This window comes from Nilaparvata lugens, chromosome 7, assembly GCF_014356525.2.
Source record: "Nilaparvata lugens isolate BPH chromosome 7, ASM1435652v1, whole genome shotgun sequence".
Lineage (NCBI taxonomy): Eukaryota > Metazoa > Arthropoda > Insecta > Hemiptera > Delphacidae > Nilaparvata > Nilaparvata lugens.
This window is the reverse complement of record NC_052510.1, coordinates 32,680,165-32,698,698: the sequence shown is the minus strand read 5'-3', so window position 1 is coordinate 32,698,698 and position 18,534 is coordinate 32,680,165. Positions and strand designations below refer to the sequence as shown.

General features: G+C 32.1%; 1 protein-coding gene across 1 annotated transcript; it reads right to left on the bottom strand.

Moving 5' to 3' along the window:
- Positions 1–5,815: 5,815 nt before the first annotated feature.
- On the bottom strand, positions 5,816–15,826 carry LOC120348865 (protein unc-79 homolog). Its single transcript, XM_039432579.1, has 5 exons — positions 15,554–15,826; positions 12,842–12,961; positions 11,554–11,598; positions 6,671–6,832; positions 5,816–6,032 (listed from the first exon to the last, which is right to left on the bottom strand). Exons 1-5 carry the CDS (start codon positions 15,573–15,575, stop codon positions 5,833–5,835), a joined length of 549 nt encoding a protein of 182 aa, XP_039288513.1. The 5' UTR covers positions 15,576–15,826; the 3' UTR covers positions 5,816–5,832.
- Positions 15,827–18,534: the final 2,708 nt, after the last annotated feature.

Here is an 18,534-nt window from a genome sequence, read left to right as displayed (position 1 = left end):
AGCTGCAAATAGATATAGATTCATTCATTTTCTATGCATTGTTGGAGAGTTATTTATTTATTTATTCATCCATCCATCTATTAATTAATTAATTTATTTATTTATTCAATTGTTTATTTATTTATCCATAATGAAGACAACGGGCTTCTCCAAATAAGTCTCCTTTACAATACGAATTGTACAAATACAAATGAAAAAAGTATACAAACTTATGCAGAAAGAAATAATGCACAAATCAAAAATAGTACCTAACTCAAAGAGGGAAAATACAAAGGTTTCAAATATTTATCAAAGACGTAAAAACAAATATGGAGAATTCAAAAATTCTAAAACTTATAAAATTGAAGAATATAGAAACAATAATAATTGATAAGCTTTCAAAGAGCAACAAATCCCATGAAAAATGATATTTCGAAAATTTAACACTTTCAAAAGCGGATTTCTCAAGACAAAAAATAACTGTTGCAGAAATCGTAAAACTCTTCAGGACAAAAACGTATTGAAAATATATCAAGCTTCATCTTTGCATTGTGAGTCATGTCGGTGGAACGCATTGTTCACGAAATATAAGGGGTGTACGCGAAAAATGAAAAAATGTAACTTTTAAGCCACCCTCATCCCTTTACCATAAGGAATAGGGTGGGAGAATTTCGATTTGTCCACCTCCCAACTAGTCCTTGCAAAGTCAAAAGTGTGTTCCAATCATTCCCTCCAAATTCATTTGTGAATTGATGTATTGTTGCAAAATTGAAGATTTCACACTGAACACTAAATCTTTTGAAACAGTCGTAGGAAAATGCATAAAATAGTGGAATCAAATTGTAGAAACTTTCGTGTTTTATAAGCTCATGAAAAGCATGGCTTTTTTCATGCACCGTTAAAAAATTAAAAGGCAAAAATAGCAAAAAATTGTAGGCATACGTGTTTTTTGTGTAAATTTCACAACTTCGAGGATATCTCGAGAACTGTAAAATATATGAAATGAGAAACGTTCAAGTTATGTAAGCTTTAATTTTATACAAAAGTTATATCTTAAAGAAGCATATTTTTTGAGATGTATGTGAAAACCCCAAAAATGGTACCTTTGAACCAATCCCACTCCCTTAGCATAGGAGGTGAAAGTGAGGATTTTTTATATTTTAAACACAACACAACGGGTTCAAAAATTGTCTTCCAAACATTACCCTCTTTTACCTGAGTTGAGTAGTGAACGCCGAGCAGGACAGACGTCTATCTTGTTTGCTCCGCTTATCTGATTTTTCGAGTCGAAGTTACTTAGTGCCGGTTTACTTGATCAGTCTTGAATTCAGTTAATAATTTAGTAAATCTGAACTTTTCGCGTATTCAGTTAAAGTTTTACGAGTTTCTATATAAATCGTGTTGACTAACGTGTGTATTGTGAATATATTGTGAGTATGCTGAATCTGTAGTGGTATGCAGACGGACATAAAAAGCTACTGTTCACCCACAGCTTCATCAAAGAGGATCCGGTCAACAAGTTCGCCCGAGGTCGAAGGACATTCTCATAAAAAGAAATCATCCAATTCAGCAATGGGGATCGATGAAGAGACCATGAAAAAATTATTAAAGGAGTTAGAAAGTCGCCTATCATCGGATATAGATGGTAAACTGAAAAAACTTAAAGAAGACTTTGAAAGCTCAGTGGCATCGATAAAAACAGTAGTGGATGAAGTGTTGAACGAAAATAAAAATCTGAAGCAACAAATTTCTCAGCTTTCGGACACAAACAAAGTGCTTTTGAAACGGGTAATTGGCTTGGAAGATAGAAGTAGACGGAACAATTTGATTTTTAAAGGACTAAAATTCAATGTGAATACATTCAATGCAGTAAACGTGGTGAAAAATTTCTGTATCCAGTTTTTGGGAGCGAGACCGGATGTGTGGATTAACCGGGCCCATCCTCTAGGTCCAGCGAGGGATGGAGGCCCACTCATCGCAAACTTTCCCGACAACGCCGATTTGACACATATTCTAAATAATGCGAAAAAGCTCAAGGGAACAGGGTTTTTTGTTCACAAGGATTTTTCCTCAGAGACCAGAAAAGCCAGGGCGAAACTGTTCGTAATGAAAAAGGAAATCATGAGGGTACGACCACAAGAAAAAGTATTTATAAATCATGACCGTCTTACTATCCGCAACGTCTCATTTGAAATTGATGGAGAAGGAACGTTGAAATCAGGGAACCAGGACGGGGAGGAAAAACTACGTGATGTTCTTGGAGAGGACGCAGATGCGGTCGTCAATGCGCTGAAGGGAGCCGATCAACGTCGTAGTGAAGCTGGGAGTGATCAAGGACACTGAGCCAATGCCGTCAGTCAGAAAATAAAGACGAAAAGTGAGATAGATTTTTTAGTTTATAATGTATGTGGGCTGCGTGGTAAGTTTCTGTTCGATTTTTTCAATTTCTTAAGAGATTATGATTGTTTTATTTTATTAGAAACATTTGTAGAGAACGGAGATCATGTTTTCTTTGAAAAGTATCTTGAAGGATATGATTATGTTTGGGATTTTGCGATAAGGGATTCAAGGTATGGAAGGCCAAAGAAGGGCCAATTAATAGCAGTTAGAAATGGGTTAAAACATAAAATAGAAAATTTAAATGGTAGAAATGTAGTTATATTATCTGATAAAAATGTGATAATTGTACCAGTTTATCTGAGTGGTGGGTCAGACGAGGAATGGGAATGGGACTACTGTGCGTTGTATGATTTTATGTCGACACTAGATAATACAGATAACATTATTCTTGCGGGAGATATGAATGGGCGAGTAGGAGAATCTCAGAATGTACCGTTAGAGTTAACGTTAAATCTCTCAAATATAATATCTCATGACCTTAACTCTAAGGATAAAATTGTTAATAGGAAGGGGAAAAAGTTAGTGAATTTCTGTGAAGAGTTTAATTTGGCTATTTTAAATGGTAAAACTATAGGTGATGAGGCGGGGGAGCTCACATTCGTAGGAAGTAGAGGGGCATCAGTTATTGATATATGCTGTGTAAGTTTGGAATGCTTGAATTTAGTAAAAAAACTGAATGTTATACCTGTAAGTTTCTCTGACCACTTGCCAATATGCGTTTGTCTATTGAGTGATTATCGTAACGATAACGAAAATAGTTTGATGCCACTTGCTCCGAAGTTATCGGTGAGTTGTCTAAATAATACTGGCTTTACGGAAAAGCTGGCTGCTAATTGTAGGAATGTCAATAATCTCCCTGACAGCATCAACGAGGCCGGTAGTATGTTGAGGCAACTCATTTACAACGCAGCTAATTTCAAAAATGTCCCTAAATCAATGAGGAATAGATTTAAAAAGAACGACTGGTACGATAGAGAATGTGAGAATATGAGAGCACGCATGTTCTCATTTCTTAGATTATTCCAGAAAACTAATTCCGTTGACGTTAGAGATGACTATGTGCGAATAACAAAAGAATATAAGGCTTTATGTAAAACTAAAAAGGAATATTACTGGAAAGATTTAAAAAATAAACTTGCTACTGTTAAAGATTCTAAAATGTTTTGGGAGATAGTACGCAAACTGAAAGGAATTCAGTCGAAAAAAAATCCTAATATTAGTGCAGATGAGTGGATATATCATTTTAAACGGTTATACACACCTGAAAGATCAAGTGGACCAATAATGTATGCTGAACCACTTATCAATAGTGATGCGCTTGATAGGATAATTAGTTATGATGAGATAGATATATCCCTGAAAAGGCTTAAAAACGGAAAAGCGCCAGGAGAGGATAGGATCCCTCCTGAATTTTACAAAAAAGCACCATTAGAATTCAAGGAGTTATTGTATGTATTTTTCAACAGAACTTATGATGAGTGTACGTCCCCTGAGTCTTTTAATAAATCAATAATATTTCCCTTACATAAAAAAGGCGACACCAGGAATCCTAATAATTATAGAGCCATATCGTTCACAAATTCCGTTTATAAAGTATTTGTAGGAATACTATTAAAAAGATTGGAGGATTGGGTTAGAATGAGAAAAATTATCTCCGAGAATCAGGCGGGTTTTAGAGTAGGGTATTCTGCCGTAGATAACATTTTTGTCCTGCATAGTTTGATAAAATATTTCACTACTGTACAGCGTAAAAAAATATACTGTTTTTTCATTGACTTCCAAGCTGCTTATGACTTTATAGACAGAGAAGCACTGTTCTATAGACTTCTTGAGATAGGAATCTCCAGTAAATTCGTAGGAATGATTAGAGCTTTATATAGAAACGCGTCCTCCTCTGTATGGTGTGAAAACGGGTTAACAAGGAGTATTAGATTTGAGAGCGGATTAAAACAGGGCTGCCTACTCTCTCCAATTTTGTTCTCGATTTTCACGCATGATATTTGTGAATGTGTAGGTGGAGGATTGAGGGTGGGGAACTCTAAAATTAATTCCCTTCTTTATGCAGATGATTTAGTGATATTTTCCAATAATATTGGGGAGTTACAAAGTATGATAAATAGGCTGCAACAGTACTGTTTTCGATGGAACTTAGTATTAAACAAAGATAAATCTAAGATTATGGTTTTTAGGAAAGGAGGTAGATTAAGTCGAAATGAAAAATGGTACTATGGTGAGGATCCCATTCAAATTGTAAATGAGTATAAATATCTAGGGGTTACGTTCACTCCCACTTTGTCCCTCAGCAAACATTTTTCAAGTAAGCTAACATCAGCAAGATACGGTATTAATAGTTTATGGCGGAAGTTTATAGGCAGCGAAGATGTACCGTTATCCACTAAATGGCAAGTTTTTGAGACAGTGAGTAGAACAACTATCACGTATGCTGGTCAGGTGTGGGGGTATCAACGTAGGGAGGATGTAGAATGTTTCAATAGATTTTTCATGAAACGAATGTTCGGGTTACCGCAGAATACGCCCAACTATATTCTATATTTAGAAAGCGGGAGGGATATTATGTGGCTACAGACCCTAAAAATGCATTTCAAATACATATTAAAAGCACTTGCATTACCTGACCATAGATACCCTAAAATATTAACAAGCTTAGAGGTACAGAGTAATAGTGGCTGGTGTAGTGAATGGAAACGATTATTTAATCAATTTAATGAGGGATGGGTGGACCCTATAACTCAGCCAGATCGGTGGGGGATGACGTGCGACAATATAATTGATAAAATTCGCCGTAATGTACTGGGAACTTGGTGGGAGAAAGCTTCAAATTCTCAGTTTCATCAAATATATTATACGTTAAGAACCGATAACGCAGTTATGAAAGATTATTAACATCCTCAAATAGTTAAATCAAACTACTATATTTCTTTGTGAAGTTGTATATCCTGAATACACACAATTTCATGTATTGATGCAACAGCTCACACATTATGGGAGAAGAATAACAGGCTGAGTCTAAAACTGTACAGAAAATTCTTATTTGTACAGATTGGCCATTGGATTCTGCCACACATAATATTCTATTTCATTTATTCATCTATTTATTAACTAATTATTGTATAAATTAATCAATTGATCCATGGAATATCTAAACATGTAATAATATTCGCAAATTGTGGCTATGGCTGGGAGAGAAACGGGCTCAAACCGAATCTGTGTAGAAAATATAACTGTATAGAATATATTACAAATCTATACAGAAAATATAATCGAATAGAATATATAAATTCATTTTGTGAAAAATAAAAAAAATTTAGCAAGTAGTACTTTTTATTCTGACATTTATTATGAGATGGATTTGTTCGTTCATGAAGAGTAAAAATTATTTGATTGGGTTTGATTAGAGCAAAAATACCAGCACCACGATTATATCAAACGAAATTATTTATTGATAGTTTTAGACAACTTACTGATAGTGAAGGGCAGTATGTAGAAGCAGAGTGAGTTGACGACAGCCTGATGCAGGGAGCTGGGAAGGACAGCCATCGAGGAAGCGGTCAGGTAGGGAAGGGTGTCCAACAGTTCCGATTCCAAGAATGGCATCAGGCAACCCAGACACTGTAGCAGAGCTTGGCCAAAGGCTACAACAAACCACTCATTCAAAATAATATATGTTAGTTGAACACTCATTTCTCAGTTGAGAACTGCAAAGGTAATACTTATTAGATTACATTTGAATACACTTCACAACACATTCCTCAAACATACATTTCACATCATCTATAATCGATCCATCATCTGTTTTGATCAGTTTCTCTATAAATCATTCCACCAACAAGAAAATCAGAATCAAACTGTAGAACAGGTATTATAGTGAATTATACTATTTTTTTAGAACACTTTTGGAGAAATTGTATTGATGAGCGAGGTATCAACGTAACAACGTGAAATTTCCATCTACTTCAGTTGGGTTGTTCCGTGTTTTTGACTGTTTCAATTGAATTCAAATTCCAAGTTATTCATAATCGCAATAGTCGAACACACCAGGTTGAATTTGCATGTAAATAAAAATAGGAAATCCAAGTACCCTTTTTAAAAAGGGTAAGACAATTTGATGGTGAATTTGTATGCTATAGGACCGAAACTGATACAAAACTCATTTGTTACAAACATTCTCACTTTTCTCTAAAATCAACAAAAATTAGTGCAGATAAATTACAACCATCAACATTAGAATGAGAACAGTATGGAATAAATATGGATGAAACTTTTTACTCACGGTGTAATCCATACTGGAGTAATGTAGCCACATCTACTAGTTGTGTTAAGGCATTGTACAGCCCTTTGTAGTCAAGATTTGGGTAGAGACTGAGACGTAATTGATCTTGCTGAGGGAATCTCAACATTTCCAGTGGTGAGCTCGTTACATCCTTGAGTACAGCTAAAAGAAACATTAAAACTCGTATCAAAAATTAGTATTCCCTCAAAAAAATTGATCAATTCAATCTGACTATTCATACGGTATTGAATTTTCTGAATTGATAATAATTAGGTGGGTTCGGAACCCACCTGAAGCTGGATGTCCACTCATCTCTCATCATCATCATCATTCCGTTATCCACGCACAACCCTGGTGATTTTGTGGGCATCACCCTCAGCAAAAAAGACTGGGATATTATGCCTGGTTAAGATACAGCAAGAATTCTCCAAGTTATAAAGAATCTTAATCTTTTGTTAATGCAATGTTGATTTACACAACTTTTAACACTCAATTATTTATATTCTGCAGTCTGGACAATCAATCAATGCTACTGTTTTATAACTATTGTAATGTTATAAAAAATGTTGAATGTTATTATAAAAATGTTGAATAGCATACAACATTTAATGCTATTAATGTTGGATCCCCTGGATTCTCCAGTCCTATATATATATATATATATATATATATATATATATATATATATATATATATATATAGAGAGAGAGAGAGAGAGAGAGAGAACACTTTATACAATTGAATAAAAAATGAATGAATAAACAAATTCGTATGAAAATACAATGGAATGTAATGCTGTATATAAGAAAAATTAGGGAGCCTGATACTTGATACTAAACTTGATTCGCAGGACGACGAGAGCAGTGGGCCAATTTTCAAGCCTTAGTGAATGGTAAAAATTGACCCGCATTCATCCCGCACCCAAGGATTTATCCATCAGAGTTCCTATGATTACAAAATACATAACGCTCAAATCCTTGAAGTGTTGTGTAATTGTTGTTAATTGAATGAGAATAAACGGATAAAAAAACAGATAATTTCTGAGATTGCTGCAAATTTTAAGATTATTGATGCAGACTTACAACTTAAATGGGGTGTTACTGACTTGAATTTGAAAGACAGCAAAGTTCAGTCAGTGCTATTTTTTCGAAATACATGTTTCACCAATACACAGACCATCAATGTCTAAACAGAGAGTAGCCACCAATAACAAAGACAAAAATCTTTCCGCAATAATATTCTAAAATAAAAATTACATTAAGTAGTGCTCAAAGTTCCATGAAATAACAACTATCTTCAAAGCAATACGAACATCATATTTTGAAAAAGTGCATATAAAATTGACTATGACACTCACATGGGAGGAGGATAAATTATGATAAGTACAAAAACCTACAAAGGATATCCCCTTTCAACAGCCAAAGAATATGGCTAGGTACTCTATTTATGTACAGACCATGCATTTTTTCATTTTCAGTTTGAAAATAGCGACAAAACCATTTTAGAAATACGTCATGCGGGTTACCACATAAGAGTTAATGGTACATATAAGAGGATTTCGAATACACAAACACATTGAAGTTTCTTATTGATAGCATTAGATAAATTCTATTCGTTTATATACTACACAAATAGAAATCTCTCATAAGTCTGAAGAAAAGGAATATCATTTCTAATAGCAAACAAACCAGGATTTATTGAGAAAATCTGCAATATTTTCAGTCTACAAGAGTAGGAATCGTAGAAAGGTAATCACTGCAGTCCTATTATCTTTCAAGAGTTTATTAATGAATTAGATTGTTTTTAAAGTAATATCGAGTAAAATATGAGTACATAGGGATGATTATAATTTTCCTGAAATTTTATCTCGAAAAATTATCAATAATTATTATTACATACAGAAAGAAATATTCAGAATTTTAATAAAATGCAATCATTTGTTGATATATTTTTTATACTGTCTTAGAATCTACGGTAATTAAAATTAATTTGAAAATAGGAAGGTATCGAATTGATTTTTATTTAGAAGACAGTATATTATATTATGGATAGCCTACTAGAATGTATACGGAATCAATATTCTCAACGAGATCCATCACAATAAATTATTATAAAGATTAAAAAATTATCCGGGCGACAATATTGAAACGGTTTTTATCAAAATCTAACAATGATAATGAAAGTATTAAGAATTAATACTTGGCTATTCTATAAATTTGTATTTTGTACACTAATTCTTTTATTTGCACAAAAAAAACTAAAACGACGTTCTATGTTCTAATAATCAAGTATTAAGAGATTCAAATATAATTTCCTTATTTATTCATTTCTGATACAGGCATCAATCATGTTTATTTATTTATTTATTAAATTTTGCATTAGTAGATGAACAAATCATTGAAAATGTAATAATTGCAATAACGAGTTATCAATAATAATATAAAATACATATTGCATAAGTTTTTGTTTACATAATATAGAATATAGAGTAAGAGGAAGTAACTCAATATTAATTAATATTACCTAGTTTAAACTACAGTTTCTATATAAATTAACTTCATTATGGAACCTTAAGTTTAAACTAAATAGCTAGGAAATGAAGACTCTTTTATTCCTATTTATAGATCGTTGATGAGAGATTGAGTCGAGCTTCTTAATAAAATATATTTTGATGACAGAATAGAAAATCCGTTAATCTACTCTAATTTAAAAAATATATTTTACTCTTATTTATTTCGGCTGTGAAGAGAATGTGTATATATTCTATTTTTATAAATAAGCAATAGCTAAGCGTGAGATAGTACTCATAGGTGTACAAGCACGTATTAGAAGCTTCAAGCTACTAATTTCAAGTAAACCGTTAAAAAATATAAAATTAATATTATTACTGTATCTAATAAATCTCACGATTATTCACTCATACTTGAATTCATAATATTAAGCTACAAAGAGTATCTTCAGAATGGAGACGAAGCTTTCGATATAAAAGATAGTTAACATGTCATTATTGTAAATGTAAAGTACCTATGATTGTGTACAGAAGCAGAAGTTTACTGCTAAGAATTACTGACAGAGAGGATAAGCAACAAACATTTCCTACTTCTAATAAGAATAATTTTAAATAATAAAAAATTGAAATAGCATGATAACTAGGAGATAGAATAAACATTAGCAAATTAAAATAGTGGATTTTGAAAGACAATTCAATTATTTACAAAGAAGAGATTGAAACTTGTAAGCAATACATATTTCAACTTTCCCAAGATATCGTAGATAGATATGAAGTTGAGGAATTCAAATACCAAATTGAATTTACATATATATTTATTATTTTTCTTTTTTATATTTGATAATAATGCAATGAAAGGCATGTTATAGTAAGAAATAATGATTACCAAGTTGTATAAACTTAGCATTATATTAGCAGGATAATAAACAACATTGAATTTTTTAGTTCCATACAAATGCCAATATTTTATAGTTCTAACAATTCTAATATAGTTAATTGAAATGTGAAGGATTTCGTTTAGATGTGGTTTTTTCAAATAAAAATATTTATTACTGCTTAGGCTATATATGTGCAATAATATTTAATAGATTGCAATATGTTTAATGCAAAATATAATTTTGAAATTTTATTTTATCTGAACACAGTTTGAATTAGTTCTTGAGTCAATGCGCTTGTTTAATAATACTGTATTTGTAATTCACTTATTCAACCATAGAAATTGGGTTTCTTCTCCATTTCTAACTAAAATCCATAAAATTCTTTTTAAAGAAGTGTTTTTGTCCACTTTCTTCTAAGAGTCTTGGATGGATTCAATTGTAGAACTTTATTGTTAAGTCTAAAATATCACTAAGCTTTTCATTCTGAAGCTTAAATTTGCGTGTGGAATAGAATAAGAAGTTGGTCATGAGACTCATGAGCAGGAATAATTATTGTACCTTATCACTACACCAAGATTGTTAATTTGTTTAATTAGAATAATTAATCATTGGACTGTACCCTACAAAACACTTACGAGGACTAATCATTCAGTTATTTACAGCCATATCAATTTCTAGAAAAAGTTGATTTGGGATATTATATGATTAGAATTCATGAAGATAGAACCAGTATCATTTGATTTATGGGTACCTACCGTAGCGTAAAAATTTAGGTGAAAATTACATAGGAATCGAGGAAACCACAGTATCATCTATAGTAAATACAGTACTTTATGTATTGCATTTAGATTTGGAGAACAAACAAATTAAGAGTACAGAACATTTGAAAAACTTCAGTGTACACGAAAAAGACACTGGGAAGTCCCATCATATCCATCGGATATTGACATATACAGTACTCAATTTGAAGAGCGAAAAATCTGCAGGGAAAAATTGATGTGGGAGTACTTAATGGAAATAGGAATACTTCATACATTTTTATAATCAACTAAGTAAGGCCAAATAACCAGAAAAGCAGACAGTCGATGGGGTGGAATTTTATGGTTTGACACCAAAGTTCTGGAAATTTGTTGATTTAGGAGAATAATCAAAGCAAAATACTGAAGTAAATTGATTAAATAACATATCAATTAATAATTATTTTAGAAAGTAGCAGTACAGCTATTATATTGATGTAATTAATATTTATAAACCAGTGCAGAGAAGGGAAAATTAAAGAATAAGTAAGGTATAAAAGAAAGAAAAATGTTTATATATATATATCACAATATTCACTATCTATAAAAGAAGATCATTGATAGATGATATTTTACAATAGCAGTATAAGAGGATACAATAAACGTGAAATAAGAACATTGAATAAACAGCAATGGTTGAGATGAAGGGTAATATTCGACTCATAAACAGGCTTGAGAATAATGCACAACTATACTTACGATGACCGAATCCTAACCCTGATACTGGTACTTGAAAGTGCAACACTAAAGCAATAATAACATAGAATATTTAGGAGTATGTTTGAAACGGATGTTTTCAACTAAATTCTAATTCAATAGGCTACAACAGCAAATAATGCATCCAAATCTGCATTGCTTATTTGATGTTGTATAATGAATCATTTCATGGAATAAATAAAATATGACAAAAGCATGATTTCATGAGAAAATCAGGTACCTAGTCTTAATGCTAAGCATTCAATAAACAATTCGTTGAAAAACTATAACTTTCCAAAGAATTAAAGAATGTATTATGAAGATTAGCTATGACCATGAAAACTTTGAATTTGAATATGATAATTGAATTTGATAGAGTAGGCTACCAAGTCTATAGTTAAAATAAATAGACAACATGAAGGTTCAGGGTTTTTGAAAACAAAATCACTTACCGGTGAAAACTTGTGTTTGCAAATTAATTCACCTTTCCTTTTCATTATTAATACGTTACATATAAATTCCATGATTCCTAATAACATGAGAGCAAAGCATCATCTTCAGCAAAATATTCAACAAAATCTAATAACGTAATTCAAAAAACGTCCAAGTAGGTAGCCTACTTTATTTATTAATTTTTGGAAAACTAGATTATTCTATAGATGTTACAAGGCTTATGATGAAAAAATGTTTTTTTTTTTTTTAGCAGAGATTGACAATGGTGTAATAACCGAAACCGGTCTTTCTAATTATCAATAAATCAGTGGTTTGTTGACAATTTCTTAGTCTTTTTCATTCAAAATGAAAAAATGTGTTTATAATAACGTATGTATAGTAAGCTTAAGACTTTTGTATGAATTGAAACTATAAAGTGCATTCTATTGAGAGCACAAACACCCTAGCAAAGAGATTTTCATCCAACACACAATCCATGTAGCACGTTTATAAACAATCTATGAACATTACTAACTAGATCAGACTTGAAACTTTCCTTGAGTATGTGATGGCATACACAATCTTATTTCAGAATAGTAGCTTTATAATCATAATTGGATTATAAAGTGACAGAAAAATTACACAATTTACAGGCCAGTGATTAATTCAGACAGAATTTCTTCTATTAATTTTTACTTCATGTTGCTCCATCCTAATTTTTATTCAATTCATAAAACATAATTGAATAATTATTGAGAATGAAAAGAAAATTACACTGAAAGCAGTTTACTTTAAAAATGCGCATTAGAAATTATAGTATGGCACTTTCTAAATGTGAAAATAACTTAAAAATACTTACTTAGTAAAGTTTGGGAGAAATATTTGATGGTATTTCCAATGTCGATCCCTGATGGAACCGGCATGACACCATGAAGAAGACGCAACTGGTAGTCATGGAGGTTTCGAATTTTAGCAGCAACTGTAATTTGAAACACATAGAATATTTCAAAAGGAATAAATGTATCATACTCGTAACTCGTCAACAAATATGATTAATTAAGACGAATGAAGATCAATATTTTGCTAAGGTGTTTTTTTAAATAATTAATCTGTCTATTTATGCGTACATGATATGAATGACCTCTTTACATTTATTATCATCATAGGTGGAGCACTCCTTATCACACACCAAGATATGCATAATTTTCCACTTGTAATTCATATACAAATTCAACCAAAATTTTGAGACAAAATTAGGAAATAGAAGAAGTTTTGGGCAATAGCCTGTTTTTTCTTTTTCGACTATGGTATTGTTTGCTATATCCAATAAATAAATAAAAATATCAATTTTCGACAGAATAAAGTTTCATCTATTCTCTGTTATTGCTTTGAATCATGATCCTCTATTATTTGTTTTGCATGCCTTTTCTTATTTGATAAACCAAAGCACTTTCCACTAGTATTACATGTATCTACATTACTTGACATGCAATGGATTTCAACTTGAACAGATAATAGTCCAGTCAATATAGACATAAAAAAGGGGATGTGATTGCAATTTATATTGTAGTTCTGATTTTTTAATATATTATTTGGGTAAATCAGAGAAGTCCAGAACCAATTTATTCATGCAAAATTTCCTTGTGCTAGATACAGAGTGGCCCAAAAACCTCTTATTTTCGGCTCATTTTACAGTTTTCAACTATTTCTGCCAAATATCGTGATCGGACAGAAAGATTTGCTCTCGCCTTCTTTTTAAGATTATAAATTTCTGAATAAAATAAGATCATTTGGAACTCTCTATCTTCAATGAGAACTGAGTTATGATTTTTCAAAAATGAGTGAAATTTGAAGGAAAAAATCAATTTTGATGAATTTTAGTTTTTGATCAACAATATCTTCCGATTGTTACAATTTAGATGTATAATTCAAAATCCCTCTAGGCTTATTTTTGTGCTCTATAATCTGAGATTAGATAGAGCTTTCTATCTAATATAGATTCCCAGGTACACCTGACAACAATGCTCCTTGTATTGTAAAAATCTGGTGTGGTACACTCACACAACTTTCCTTGCTCATTGATCTATAAGCCTCATTAACGAGGATAATTTAGGGAATAACATTATGCCGATAAATAATTAAAACTATGATTATACTATTGTGATTGTGTTCAGAGTACATTTCCCTTTGTTTGAATTATGAAATTTGAGGATTTTTTAAAAGTTGTCAAAACAGCTGTTCTACAAATAAAATATCGACATGTGTTCTTTTGAATAAACTGCTCTACCTACCTACCTCACGCACGAGAAGGAGGTTACAAAGTAAATTTCTCAAGGATGGGGTGGACCCCCTGTTAATTTCTCAGGGAGGAGACTCATGCCAGTCAATAGAGCTGATATATAACTATACAGGGTATGAATTTGAAAAAAATCGGTCAAGTCATTTTTGAGACAATCGTGATAGAAATTTAACAAAATTCATCCTTCTTAGGAATATTACGGAGCTCCTGCAATTTTCCAGAAATGAGACTCATGTCAGTTGATAGGGCTTATAATTAGCTATCTAGGGTATAAATTTGAAGAAAATCGTTAGAGCCGTTTTCGAGAAAACCGTGAAAAACATGGTTTTTTAGCCATTATCCGCCATTTTGAATTGAATTTTATTGAATTTCTTATTGTCGGATCCTCATGGTATAAGGACCTTACGTTTGAAATTTCAAGTCAATCGGTTAATTAGGAATAGAGTTATCGTGTTCACAGACATACACACATACACACACAGACCAACACCCAAAAATCATGTTTTTGGACTCAGGGGACCTTGAAACGTATAGTAAACATGAAATTGGGGTACCTTAAATTTTTTTAGAAAGCAATACTTTCCTTACCTATGGTAATAGGGCAAGGAAAGTAAAAAACACCTAATTTTCAGCTTCAACCATCATCAACAACTACATTGTTCTCACCTTGATATTTCGCATAATATGACATAAGTTCATGAGATTATTTTCTATTGGAATCAACCGTTTGATGCACTTTATTTTAGTATTTACTAGTGGACAGGCGCGCTTAAGGACACCTCAAGGATCAAATTTCAAACATTTATAACTTTTGACACAATGCTCAGATTCCATCGTTATACACTTCATTCTTCTCGGCTCGTCAAGGCGGTCAAAAATCATGCATCATAAGTCAAATTCGGTCAAAAAATGTAAAATTTATTGTAGGTAGTCTATTGTTTTATATTACAGTACCGTAACAGATGTATTCTAATATTTATCATTGAATACCTACATAGAGCATAAATGTTTTATTCAGATTCTTAATAAAAATTAATGAAAAATTGTATTTTCATTGAAGTATTGGAAAATTGATACATTTACCTTTGTCTAATTACATTACATACATTTTGCTTTGTCTAATCAAGCCTATTGATTATTCAATATAATAATTACAAACTACAACGCCTATAATTTAAACCCTATCAAGGTATCACTAGTTTCTATATACTGTAGTACTTAAAAATCAATTGGTAATTTATTTTAGACCGCTAGGCATATGTTTATACTTACAGGCTGCTGCCCGAGTACCCATTGCGATCAAATCCAGAATTAAAAATCTAAATTACCGTATCCATGGCTCCAAAAATTATTCCATAATAGGCCTACTCCTCTCTTTATTTGTGTTTCTTACATGATTCCATATTGTATTAGGCTACATGTCCAAAGGAATGCATAAACAAAACTACTTGAACTGTGCTGATTCTGTGTTAAGAGTGCAGACAACAAGATCTGAGACAAGATCGAAGGCATCACCATCAGGGACAGGCACAGCCTTCGTTGGTCCATTCCAATGTATGTGTGGACGCGTTTTTGCCATACCGGTGAGGCAAAACATAAACATTGAACGCGTCATAACCTAATTCATTGGAATTAAGTTAATGAATGACAAATCAGATTGTGATCCAATAACTAATTGTAAATTGTAGGATTTTCGTAATTTTGTAGGATATGTGGATTGTCAAATATTTAAATAGAAACATGCATGGAGTATATAATTTTTATCATGATTAACAAATTTAGAACTGCATAATTCATGTAAAAATAGCTTCTCTACAGGGTTCCTACAAAAAAGTATAGCTCACATATTTTACTGTGGCTATTAAATCATCTTGTGTTTGTTTTATGTTATCAATCAGAGTTGGTAATTAAAATTGTAATCTTCAATATGATATTATACTTTTCAGATAGCTAGGCTATCTAGAGAGAGAGATTTATTCAAACTATGAACTAGTATTCCTTAAAGGTAAATCTTGAAGCTAATCTTTTCGAGAATCTTGTTTTGTAATGTATATGAGCAGAGTTAGTTTAAAATGGGCAGCAATTTAGTATTTGATTCAATTCATGGCTAATTTCATGAAAGAAGACTGTCAATTTTGTGGGACAGTGTTAAGTGCTTTGATTAGGTCATCAAAACTTCTGGAATTATAGTAAAAATTTTCTTTTTCTGATATTCAGAATAGATATTGGAAACCAACAAAAATGAATCGCCTAATACCAAGAATCTCAAAGTTAGGGCCAATCGTTCTTGTAAAGTTATTGCTTCCCTCATGATGGTATCATTTGTTTGGATAACTAGTTGAATTGGATTCAGTATATTAACATAATAATGTTTTGTCATCCTAATAAAGTTTGAATTGTCAATCTCATATCTTATGTCATGTAGCAATTTATTTCCTTACTTCAACCTACAATCGTTCAACCCACCAACATAGTTTGTTAAGTTTTATTGTCAATTTTATTATACAAGTCATTAAAACTATATAGCACTAGCTGTACCCTGCCACGCTTCGCAGTGGCACATTGTGATTGAATGTTTATTTTTTTTTTTCTGTGGCCCCCACTATATATAAAATATGTGTTGGGAAACCACAAATATTATGCTTGTTAAATAAATTATGAACATCTGTGTTATGTGAGCTGTTAAATCTGGTTTATTGTGCAATTACAAAACTAAAAGGAAAAATAATGTTTATGTGAGAAATAAAATGAAAAAAAGCAAAATTTTTAGAAAAAAGAAATTAAAATGAGTAAATGAATACCTATATATAAAATAGAAAATTATTGATGGAAAATAATTAGATTCTAAAAGAAAAAATTTTTGAGAATAGTCTCTTAAAAAGGATTGATAAAAAAATGAATTAATAATATTCATAATATCTAGTTTGTAATAAGGTCTTCACTATAATTTATTCTATTTTCAATTATCCAAGTTTTTGTTTTTGCTTTAAATATATTAACCAGTACCATTTCCTTGATGTCCATTGGCAGCCTGTTGTAAATCTTCGGTCCTAAGTATGTGACTGTTCTCTGGGCGGCAGTTGTTGTCATCCTGGGGACTGCTAGATCAATATTCCTTCTTCGCGTGCTGTGGGTGTGGTCCATGTTGAGAAAGAACTGCGGGTTTTTCCTGATGAATGTGAGTAATTTGTGAATGTAAATTTGTCGGATGCTCAGTAGTTGGAGCTCTTCATATAGAGAATCTGAAGGGTAGAGTGGATGTTTCTGTCCCATTATTCTGAGGATGAGTTTCTGGACTTTAAAAACAGGATTGATATGGCAGAAATACGTAGCTCCCCATGCCAGGATTCCATATCTTGCTATTGACTCTACCAATGCGTGATATACAATTTTTAACGTATCCAGTGTGAGTATCTGTCGGAGTTGAATGAAACTGTAAACCAGTTTCCTGAGTTTTGTTGTTTGCTGTATGATGTGTTTGTCCCACCAAAGTAAGTCGTCTATTATAACTCCTAAATATTTTATATTATCTGTTCGTTCTACTGATGGACAATTGCAGTCTATGCGATTTATTTTGCAGTGATGTAACTTGATTGTATTTCGTACAGGTTTTTTGGAGTCTGTCAGTGAAAATGCTAGAAATTTAGTTTTTGATGAATTGAGAGTCAGGATATTACTGTGGAGCCAAAGTGTAATTTTTTCCATGCCTAATTCAGCGGTTATGAAAGTCTCGTTCCAGTTGTTGCCTTGAAATATCACAGCTGTGTCGTCGGCAAAGACAATAATCTTGCCACCAATGTCGAGTGAGCACAACTCATTGGCAAAGATGAGGTACAGTATCGGACCAAGAACTGTTCCTTGTGGCACGCCGAATTTTACAGGAAGGCCTTCTTCTGCACTCAGATTTTTCCCTATTCTCACTCTCTGTTTGCGAATAGTTGAGAAATGAGAAAAAACAAAGAATACATTCCATATAAGTTTAATTTTGCAATACTTGTTGATATACAATATTTTTTGTTTTTCCACTGTCTGCGTAAATATAAAGACTATCTGGTTTGCCGACTCGGGAACACGCAACATACAGTTGTCCATGTGAAAAGCAATCCACATCTAAATCTAGACCACACAATTCTAAAGATTGACCTTGAGCTTTGTTGATTGTGATTGCAAATGCCAATCGAATTGGGAATTGCAATCTTTTAAATTGAAATGGTGTATCGGTCGGGATCGTGGGTATTCGAGGAATGAGGACA

Coding starts and splice junctions, on each gene's coding strand:
- LOC120348865 (XM_039432579.1), bottom strand. CDS start 15,575: ATGGGTACTCGGGCAGCAGCCT. Junction 12,962..15,553: donor GGGTACTCGGGCAGCAGCCT/GTAAGTATAAAC, acceptor TTCAAATTACAG/TTGCTGCTAAAATTCGAAAC. Junction 6,833..11,553: donor AGGGTTAGGATTCGGTCATC/GTAAGTATAGTT, acceptor TGTTTCTTTTAG/CTGTACTCAAGGATGTAACG.